The sequence below is a fragment of the Chrysochloris asiatica genome, unplaced genomic scaffold, assembly GCF_000296735.1.
Source record: "Chrysochloris asiatica unplaced genomic scaffold, ChrAsi1.0 scaffold00161, whole genome shotgun sequence".
In the NCBI taxonomy this organism is placed as follows: Eukaryota; Metazoa; Chordata; class Mammalia; order Afrosoricida; family Chrysochloridae; genus Chrysochloris; species Chrysochloris asiatica.
The window spans coordinates 7222262-7233780 of NW_006408679.1; the positions used below are offsets into that span (position 1 = coordinate 7222262).

At 42.8% G+C, this 11519-nt stretch overlaps 1 protein-coding gene across 1 annotated transcript in view; it reads left to right on the forward strand.

Annotated features, from left to right (window-relative positions):
- The window catches only part of SUSD4 (sushi domain containing 4), a 234182-nt gene that overhangs the window by 164861 nt on the left and 57802 nt on the right, over nt 1-11519 (forward strand). Inside the window, exon 5 of the mRNA XM_006871147.1 lies at nt 3852-4040. Within this exon, the coding sequence (XP_006871209.1) occupies nt 3852-4040 (189 nt within the window). The remainder of the gene's footprint in view (nt 1-3851; nt 4041-11519) is intronic.

Genomic DNA, 11519 nt, shown 5'->3' on the forward strand with positions numbered 1-11519 from the left:
TTATTTTTCTCAACTGCACTGTATAGTGTTTTGATACCTTTTATAATCATTTTTAGGAATTCCTTCTCAGGCATTTCCAAAGCCTGCCCATCTTCTAGTATGGAGTGTAGGTCTACTTCCAGCTTATTTGCCTCAGTCACTTTACCTCGTTTCTGGACGTGTGCACAGATGGTCATCTGCTTTTGTTTTTTGGGCATCTTTAGGGGTTATCTGTGGACTTAATACTTAGATGGCTATGTATTTGGTATTTTTTATGCTTTCTGATTGCCTCCAGGTAGGTGTGATCAGGAAATAGGCTTCCCTTTTCAGTCTTCTTCTTGAGAAATTTCAAGATGCCACTGTTGGTGGTTTTGACATAACTTAGGATTTAATTTTCGGCCTGTTTCCTCTTTTGTCTGCTTGTCCCACTCCACAGTCCCCTTTCAGGCCTTTTTTCTAGTTGGAAACAGTTCAGGGCCGGCTGTGGTCGTTTGGTTTTAATTGGAAACTGTCTCTTTAAGTTTCGAGGAGATCTGTGCGCATGCATAGTAGAACCCTCCAAGGGTGGGGCTGGGGTGCCTACTAGCTCAGGCACCCCTATAGTCACCAGAATGGAGGTGCATAGATAGCAAGGGACCAACGAACAGATACCAAAAGAAAAGAATATCCACACCTTTATCTCAGTGGTTCTGCTAGGCGTCTGTGGCCGCTCCGATTCTTCCCCTGCTTGGTCTCACCCAAGATGGCGGCTCCTGGAGCAGCCGAGCATCTCAGACTAGAAAGCAATAGATTTCTTGTTTCTGCCACAAATTCCCCCAGCTGTGAGCCTTCCAACCTTCTAAATATTCCTTTATATGTGGTTCAGAGTTCTGGGACCAGCCCCTGAGCCTGCTTGGTCAGGTAGTCTGTGTTGTTATTGGCGGAGCTCCTTTACTGCGCTTCTACCCGATCCGCCATCTTGTTTGTTCTTATCCTCCATAAGGTTTTCAGTAGCTGATTCTTTGGAATTAAAACACCAGAGCTTTCCTCCAAAGTTCTCCTGGGTGGATTCAAAACTTTACCAGTTCAATTGTTAGTTAAGTGTGTTAACTATTACCACCACTCAGGGACTCCTGCCCTAATGTACAAACCCCATATACTGGAATGTTTAAAAAACATGACATAAACACCCAGCAAATTGCTGAGAGATCATTTTACAATAAAATATTTTACCAAATCCACCTTGGAGGGGAGGGTTCAGTCATCTGCTGCTATGCATAAGGTTTAATCTGTACTTGGTGATTGGAAGGGAAGCTGGGCATTTCTGTCACATGTTATTTACTTCACATACAATTAATTTCCCACCCTGGAAGCACAGCCTCTGTGCTGTGTCATTATTCCCTCCCGTGAAATTGCTGAAGCCAGTGGGAAACTCCATGGTCACAGTGGAAGCTCTACAAACACCCGGATTCTGTGCCATTGCAGATGTTCTGCTGGGCTGCACAGACTTAAAGGGAAAAAAGGGAGTGGATGTTTTTCACAGAGAGTTTCTGGGTAATGCGAACACTCAATGGGCTCAGCTTCTAACTACAGGACTGATGTGGTGGGTCATAGACAAAAGACCTGCCAATCTATTTCTGGAAAATCAGCCCTTGAAAACTCATGGGCCATATTTCTCCTCAGACGTACGTGAGGTCGCTGTGAGTTGGAGTCAGCATGATGGCAGCTAGTAATGTTTGACAGAAGTAGAAGTATGGAATCCTGATCTCACTTCTTTCACACACAATTCTCTGCTGATGCAAGGACTCACTGAAGCAGTGGTTCACAAAGTGTGGCCCCCAGATCAGCAACATCAGCATCTCCTGGGAATGCTAGATATGTGAATTTTCAGACATCACCACCCACCTCCCAACTGCCATCGAGTCAACTCCTAATTATCCCCAGACCTAGGGAATTATAAACTCTGGTGATGGGCCCTTTGGGTAATTCAGATGTATGCCACATTATAGTACAAAGTTCCATACCTATTTTACATCCAACATAGCTAATTTTCCAAAGTTTAATTGTACCTTTGCAGGCATGCGTGTTTTATGATCTGCAGTGGAATTGCCTTTGGATCATAACCTTCCCTGGCCACCCACCATTACCATTCAAAGAGGCACTGGGATGCCTCATTCCTTTTGTGCTACCTCAGTGGTTCTCAACCCTGACAGCACATTAGAAGTACTTGGGAGTTAGGGTCATGGTTTCGTGGGACATGCCAGTTAATTGGCCTAATAATGGGCTCAGTGCTTTTGTTCTACCTCCTTGTTTACTGCATAGTATCTAGAGCCTTAAAAGCTTGCAAGTGACCATCTAAGACATGAAAATTGGTCTTGATTTACTTGGCGCTATAGATGAAGACAGGGTCAGAAATAAGAAGAGGAACTGGGTGGCTAACTGCCTCCATGAACAACTGTACCCTTGGGTCTTGAGATCAGAAGAACTGGATGGCTCCCAACTACTAGTACTGAGCATTTTGATCAACAAGTACATAGACAAATCCTGATCAAAAGGGGGAAAGTGCCAAACAGAATCTCAAAATCTCATGCACTCTAGACTTTCTGAAGCTGTGGAGGTTACATAACTCCCTGAAACTATTGCCCTGAGATAATCTTGAAGCCTCAAACCCAAAATATCCCCTGACATTTTCTTAAAAACCAAACAACAGTTCAGCTTAACTAGTTAAAAACATAAAATTCTTTTAAGAACTATCTATATGAGATCAGATTGACAACAGCAACTCAAAAAATCAGATGAGAACCTTAGGGGGCATGGAGTTCATGTTAATGGCAGAGGAAGAACCCAGAAAAGGAGGTTGAGGAGGATGGTTGTACAACCTAAAGAACATCATCAGTGTCACCAAGTTGTCCGTGTTGTTGTTGTTAAGTGCCGTCAAGTCGATTCCGACCCATAGCGACCCTGTGCAGGGTTTCCGAGGGTGTAAATCTTTACGGGAGTAGAAAGCCTCATCTATCTCCCGCGGAGCGGCTGGTAGTTTTGAACTGCTGACCTTAAGGCTCGCAGCCCGATTCGTAACCACTATGCTACCAGAGCTCACCAAGTTGTCCGTGTAGAAATGGTCAAATTGGTGTGTGTTTTGCTGTGTATGTGAGTCTTCCCAAGAAGAACAACTACAAAATTAACATTTCAAGATCTGTCCTGAAGTACAATGCTACAATGCTGTATTGTTATGATAAGATAATAATCTATATGCTTTCAAGATAGAACAGTTAATACAATTACTAAAAAGAAAAGAAAGACACTATCCAGACCCACAAAGCAGGTCTCTGGACCTGGAAACAGGACATCGGGTTTTTATTTTTAAATCTCTTTGGGTGAAACTAATATGCAGTTGGGGCTGGCAGTTCCTGGTCTAGGGGTGTTCCAATCCTCGCCACCATCTTTAATACTGAGCTACTTATCTGACCAACTTAGTGCTACTTGCAAATATAAAAGCAAATATCCACATTATGTTGTTGTTGTTATTGTTGTTAAGCGCCGTCGAGTCTAGTGGGTTTGAACTGCCAACCATGCAATTAGTCAAATGACTAACCCGCAGCACCACCAGGTAAATAGACTATATGTCATCGGACACTGAGATGGTGGTCATCATGCTTGGTAAAGTGAAAAAGTGGGATACTTTCAATGAGACAGATTGCCACAGTGGCATAGTGATCACTGTGAGTGTGGCACAGGACCGGACATTTCGCTCTGTTATACGAAGCCAGACTACTCGATGGCACCTCAGAGTCAGTGCTATGTTGCCAGTGGGGGTGTCCTACAGAGTTTTAGTGTTTTGTTTGTGTGTCAGATGTACAAACATCTTTCCCCTTTTCTTTCCCATTTCACAGGCTGTCTGAGACCCTTAGCCTCTTCGAATGGCTATGTGAACATCTCTGAGTTCCAGACCTCCTTCCCAGTAGGAACTGTGATCTCTTACCACTGCTTCCCTGGATTTAAACTAGAGGGGTCAGAGTACCTCGAGTGCTTACACAACCTTATCTGGTCGTCCAGCCCACCCCGGTGCCTTGCTCTGGAAGGTAATAATCTTATTCTTTTGGACGCTGTGTTTCAGATTATTTAAGTGGATGTTTAGATCAGAGGTGAAGCCCTGCAAATTAGGGTGGACAATAACTTGTGTTACCTGAGTACACTTTTCTTGTGTCCAGCCAGAGCAGAGAAAGCAAACCAAATCATCTTTCATGAAGCCATACTTAAAACTCACCCCCATCTTTAGCTTTAAAGGCGGGGAGGGTGAATAAAAGAAAAATGCTTCAGGCATCAAAGGCTAAACAGCAAAATATTGCAAAGTTAAATGAAATGTCTTCAAAAATTAATTTTCTCTGCACCCAGTGAGAACAGATTCTGTGATGGTATCTATCATTAACTCCCTCCACCCCGCCCTGGTTTTATTGTTGCGTCTGTGTTTCTTCCATAGTTCCTTGCGCATTAGAGCTGAGCTCTGAATGTTTTGCCGCAAACACACACGGGGAAGCCTGGAAGCAAGACCCTTTCCTTCCTGTTTCAGTTTAAATATGTGATCGTTTTAGATATGGTGCATCAAAGACTGAGGTAGTGAGGAGGGAGGCAGTGTCTGGGAAAAGGTGGGGTAGAGCCCATAAAAACTTCTGCTAGGCAATATGGACATGCTTGCCCAGCCCTTCCTTTAGCTTAAGTCTTGAAATTATGACCAAAAAGCTCCATCTGTACTGAGTGAGCAAACTTGATATGCTCTTGGCATCTGAATACAAGACAGTGGATAGAAGGGTCAGTACAGCTGTTATGAAATGAATTGTGTCCTCCTAGAATGTGTGTTGGAATCCTAACCTCTACACCATAGAAGTCATCCCATTTAGAATAGGATTTTGTTTGTTACATCATTGTAGGATGTGTTTTCAATCTAATCATTTGGGAGATATAAGAGCAGATTAGACACAGAAAGAAGCAAGCACAAAAGGGAAAGACAGAGGACACATGGGTATCATCAAAGGCCCAAGGGGACATCCGGTTTATAGAAGCTGAGACTAGGAGCTTCCCTCAGAGCCTTCCCCAGAGTCAGGGCCCAGGATTGGGTTTTTGTTCTCCTGGTTGGGAAATAATACATTTCTGTTCCTTAAAACTGCCCATCTCCTGTATGGTATTTCTGTTACAGCAGCACTCAGAAGCTAAAACAAGATGAAAAGCTTATCGCCAAAAGCCCCTGCAAAGCCCCTCTGCAGCTTGCTGGGGAAACAGAACATGAGGCAATAACCTGTGGAAACAAGGGCGCTCTTGTTAGCAGCAGCAGGTGGGAGAAAGGCTGGCAAGTGTGTTGTGGAGACTCAGCCAGAGACTCGGGAGGGAGTGTGTCTGTTAAAAGAAGTGACGGGGCTTAGAGCAGGGTTGGCTAGAGCCTGTCAGGAGCCAAGGAGCCTCCCTGGAGAAGAGTGAGTGAAGGAAAGGGAGAACCCTGTTGCGTAAAGGAATAAGAATGCCAGACCTGCGTCATTAATTGTCCATACTCCTAGGCTAGTGGCTAGAGGCCCTACCCACCGCACGTCTGATGAATCCCCAATTTTCTAGGTGATCAGAGCCTAGGACAGAGTGCCAGATAAGACTGTAGGGCACCCAGTTAGATTTGTGTTGTTGAAAACAACAAATAATTGTTTAATGGGAACATATCCCAAATATTTTGTGGGACTTATTGTAAAATATTACTCATTGCTTATCTGAAATTCAGCTGTAACTGGGCATTTTGTATTTCTGCTTGCTAAAACTGGCCATCCTGTCTTAGGGGGGTAAGACTGTCTCCTAGGTTTCCTTTGTTGTTGTTGTTAAGTTTGTTCTGACTCATGGCCAAGGAAAGGCTGGTGGGTCTGAACTGTTGATATTGTGGTCCCTACAGCATCACACCAGGACTCCTTGGTTTTCTTTGTTGTTGACGGTGGTAGGGCTGTCAAGTCAGTTCCAACCCATAGCAACCCTGTATAGAATTTCTGAGGAGCAGCTGGTGAGCTTGAACTGCCATCCTTGTGGTTCAAACCGACTTTGCAGTCCAGTGCATTAACCCACAGCACCACACCAGGACTCCCTTTAGGAACAGCTCTTTCTACTGTCTGGACACCATGGTAGACTGAGAGGTAAGGGTGGGCAGCAAACTAAAGGGGACTCTTTTATGGTTCCCCATTCAGATAACCTGAAATGGAAGATAGCTGAAGGATAGCATGTTAAGATTTCATCCATTTGAATTGCCTATTTTAAAATCTTAAAAACTTGCAAGAATTAAAAGGAATAGGGGTAAATATAGTTATATACAAGGAACTCTGGTAGTGTAGTGAGTGACCAGTTGGGCTGCTAACCAAAAGGTCGGCAATTCTAATCCACCAGTTGCTCCTCAGGAGAAAGATGAGGCTTTCTGCTCCAGTAAAGATTTATAGCCTTGGAAACCCTATACAGGGTCACTGTGAGTCAGAACCAACTCCACAGCACATCCCACCACCACCACTGTTATATACACAATCCTGCAGTAACAGTGATGTGTGGATGAATACATGAAAAGATACACAGGCTGAATGGGTATGGGAGGGACAGTGAGAATATGCCCACACATATGCAAAGTGTGGGAGAGGATCTTTCTGCATAGGTATTTAAAACATGTCCATGAATGTGGAGGAGCATTCAGAGGGCAAAACGATGAAAACTTCTTAGACATTACCAAATGTCTTGAGGAAATGAGTAGCTGGACCTGGGGGCTTAAAACCATAGTCTCAGAGGACACATGGTCAGTTGGCATAGCATCCTCCACAAAGACAATGAATGATCTACATGCTACTTGGTGAATAGTGACTGAGACCTTAAAGTCCATGAGAAGCCATCCTTGTGCAGAGGAAAGAAGTGTGATGAAAATTGAAGATTTTTGGAATCACTTAGTCCAGTGGACTGATGGAACACATGAACATCCATCTCCATGACTCAGAGACCAGAAGACCTAGATAGCACTTGGCTACCACTAACTACTCCGAAAGGGATCACATTAGAAAATCCTGGATAGAGTGGGAGACAATGTGGAACAAAACTCAAAATTATTTTAAAAGACCACTGGTCAGAAAGAGAGAAAGAGACGGGAAGAACCACCGTTCAAGTCTGGAGCGGAACTCACCCTCACAGCTCAATTTCCAGCCAAGCAGTAGATAGGTATGTAAGGGGGACAGTAACACTAATGAGGTGTGCTCACCATGGATGGTCAACCATTCAAGATCAAAGGGGCAGCATTTACCTAAGGAAAAAACTCAGAAAGGTTGGGAAAGGAGGCGGAATGGAAACAAGAATCCCAAGGAGGAAGTAGGATAACTGATGTTACATTAAGGCAATTTCATTGAAATGAAACAAAGTATGTGATTTGTTGAATATAAAACTAGTGATCTACTCTGAAAATATCCACTCAATTCACAATTAAAAGTTAAAAAATACATGCATTCTAAGTTTTTTAAAAATCTTAAAAAATTGGCTTCGATGAGTTTCAAGGACTCATGTTCTGTAGATTTGATTTTGGAACTTTGAAAGTAGTTTTGATTAAATGTAGCGACTATGAATAAGTAGGCATAAAATAGAGCCTTGGTTTGTATTTGGTTACACATTAGGCTGCTAACCACAAGCTCAGCAGTTGTAGTCTACCAGCCACTCCATGGGAGAAAAGATGAGGCTTTCTACTCTTGTAAAGATTTACAACCTGGGAAACCCTATACAGGGTTGCTATTAGTTGGAACTCACTGCATGGCACACCACCACCATCACAAGGCATAAAATACAGTTGAGCTGCAGGGGGCTACAATATGACTGGCTTTGGATTGGAAGCAACTTTCGTGGTTTAGTGTGTGTGAGGAGACCATGTAGTCACTTCTGCCAGCCTTGGCTATGGTCAAGGAAAGATGCTGAACCCCCCATTTGTTAGTCTGGCTTCTCCAGAGAAGCAAAACAAGTGTGTGTGTGTGTGTGTGTGTGTGTGCATGTGTAGAGAGCGCGCATGAGACCACGTGATTTATTAAGGAAATAGCACATGCATTTGTGGGGGCTGGATTGCTGGAACTGGTGAATCCAAAATCTGCAGGTCAGGCAACAGGCTTACATCTCAGGAACGGGAGGTCCAATGATAACAAGAGTGCCCAGTGGAGGGCAAGCAAGCTGTTTCAGAGCATTCATTTATGAGGAACCTCAAGAATTGATGAAAAAATTGAATAAAAGGTTAATGGAATTTTTCCATGAATTTTTTGAAGAGCCTTCATATTCCTGATATGGCACTGTAGGATAAACACTGGACTGCTAACTACACGGTTGGTGGTTCAAACCCATCAGCACCCCTCGGAAACCCTATACAGTATTGCTATGAGTCAGAACTGTCTTGACAGAACTTAACAACAACAACATATATACTAAAGGTAGACCACACCTCCAAGGAAACTCCTCTTCACCTGATTGGCTGATCACCTCAGATCACATCATAGAAAGTGATTATATTATGTTATTTTACAAAAGAGCAACCAACCAGCCCAGTAGCCAAAACACTGAGAATCCTAGTCTAGCCAAGTTGACACATAATATTAGACATAAGACCTTTTTAAAAGTGTTGAAGAGCAAAGGTGTCAGCTTGAGGACTAACGTGTGCCTGACCCAAGCCATGGTATTTTCAATAACCTCATATGCATGCGAAAGCTGGATAGTGAATAAGGAAGACTGTAGAAGAATTGATGCTTTTGAGTTATGGTGTTGAAGAATATTGAAAGTGCCATGGGCTGCCAAACGAACCAACAGATCTGAGTTGGAAGAAGTGCAGCCAGAGTGCTCCTTGGAGGCCAGGATGGCCAAACTTCGTCTCTCATTCTTCAGACATATTGTCAGGAGGGAGCAGTCGCTGGAGAAGGCTATCATGTTTGGTAGGGTGGAGGGTCAGACAAAAAGAGGAAGACCCCCAGCAAGATGGATTGGCCAAGTGGCAGCATCAGTGGGCTAAAGGGTGTCAACAATTGTGAGGTTGGCCCAGGACCGGGCAGTGTTTCGTTCTGTTGTGCATAGGGTCACTATGAGTTGGTACCGACTTGATGGCACCTAACAACAACAACAACAAACCCATGCGTGGATATACATGTGCCAGCAAGTCCACTCACTGCCTTTTTTCCTTTGGTTGTTTGTTTGTTTTTAGTCTTTATTTTCTATTGATATCCTTTAAATTCTCTGATAGAATCAGTGTGTGAGCCCTTTAACTATAGCATGGTTAAAGGCACAGAGCCCTAGTTCTAAACTGAGAGGTACATAGCAGATGAAAAGATTTGTTTCTTGTTTTTTTCCCAAGACTTGATGGATGGTGGTGGTCATTTACCAGTTCTGGCTCCTAGTGACCCTATATAGGATTTCCAAGACTAGGCCTCATTATGAGATTAGAAAGCCTCATCTTTCTCCCATAGAGCCACTGGTAGTTTTGAACTGCAGACCATGGAATTAGCAGCCCAACTCGTTACCACTACACTACCAGAGGTCCTAAGACTTGATGGAAACTGGGTTAAATTAAGCAATGGTAAGAGGTAAGGATTCATGAACATGTAATCCAGCTGTGCCTAGGTGTTGGTATATCTAACTTATACTTTGTGTATCTTTATTTTTTTTTCATATTTATGAAGTTACTGGGTGGTGCAAACAATTAACATTTTCTGCTGCAAATCGTAAGGTTGGAAACTCTCTATTCTACTAAGAGGCACCCCTAAAGAAAGATCTGGAGGACTACTCAAAAATCATTGAAAATGCTATGGAGCACATTTCTACTCAATACACATGGGATCTCCATGGGTCAGAACTGACTCAATGGCACCTGGTTTGGTGGGGTTTTGTTGTTGTTGTTGTTTTTACTTATGCAATATTGTCATAGAGTTTCAACATAAGTAATCTGTGCAGAGTGGACATAACCCATTAGTATTTCATCCACACTCACCTTGTCTTCTTAGGCACACACTTTGATTTTTCTTGATGGCATATTGCACTGAACTTTGGGATAATAATATTTTGGGTTTTTTTTATATAGGAGGGCTGTTTGACCCCTAAAGTGACTGGGTCTGAACACTCTGAGCTTTATCTGTGACACGTAATTTACTATAAGCCTCAATTCCCTCATCTGTAAAATTGGAGTGATGCTTAAATAGTTGATCCTTGAGCAGCATAGGATTGAACTGCATGGGCAGTTCATGAATTTAAAAATATTGTCATGTAAAAGATGTGCAGCCTCAGAAACCCTGTGCAGCGTCACTATGAGTCAGAACCGACTCTACCGTACTTAACAACAACAGCAACAATGCTAATTATCTTTGCCTGAGCAGTTCATCTAGCCAGTAAATTGCATGTCTCTGTAAAAAGTAATCTCTCACAGTTATGGCGTATTTCTCATCATGTTTACTGCAATACTATAAGCCTTGAATAACACCAACAGGCCAATCCAGAGTGCCACCAGTGGTGCTGGAAGTGTTCCCAAGAAGCAGAGACAAGTCACAGTATCACAAGAAAAACTGCATTGATTGATGAGAATGCCACTTCAAGATAAATGAAGTCAGTCCAAGGACCACCATGAAAAGAGAAAGGGAAATTTGGGAAGTCGTTGCGACAGCTACTCCAGCAGGAGCAAAAATCTTGCACTTTTGTGAAATATTGTTTTAATCGTGTTGAAAATGCAGTTTTTATGTGAGTGCAGTATATGGTGAAGGTAGGGGTGAGGGTGTGTCCTTGAGTCAGTTCCAACTCATAGCAACTGTGGAAAGGGTTTCCAAGGCTGTAAATCTGGTGTGGCATTGTGGGTTAATAACTCTGGACAATGAAGTTGGTTTGAACCACAAGGTGAGCAGTTCAAGCTCACCAGCTGCTCCTTGGAAACTCTATACAGGGCCGCTATGAGGCGGAACTGATTCAACGGCACTTAACAACAACAACAGATCTTTATAGGAACAGAAAGTCTCATCTTTCTCCTACAGAGCAACTGCTGGATTCGAACTACTGGCCTTGCATATAACATTAAAAAAATATGTGTTCATTGACTATTTTTGTTGTCAGTAAGGCTTCCAGTCAGCAGTAGGCAATTAGTCTAGTTGAGTTTTGGGAGCATTAAAAGTTACAGTCAAATTTTCTACAGCCTGGGGGTGTCGATGCCTCAAATCCCCACATTGTTTAAAGGTCACCTGTACTTACCTTGTGGTATTGTGAGGATTCGGTATGGTAATGAATGCAACACATTTAGTAACGTGTCTGACACTAGTGCTTGGTCAATCCAGGGTTCTTTATTATCATTGCTTTTAGAATTGTGCATAAAATTACAATGAAGCTCGTAAGTGAGGATGATTCTCTATAAATAAAGTGCCCAGGCTTTTATGCATTATACACAGTGGTACTATTTTGGTTGTTTAGATGCTATTGTGACTAAACTTGCACATTCTTAGCTGTGTTCATATAAAGTGGATCTCAGATAATGGGAGGAAATATTAAACAGTAATCGTTGTTCGTATGGTTAC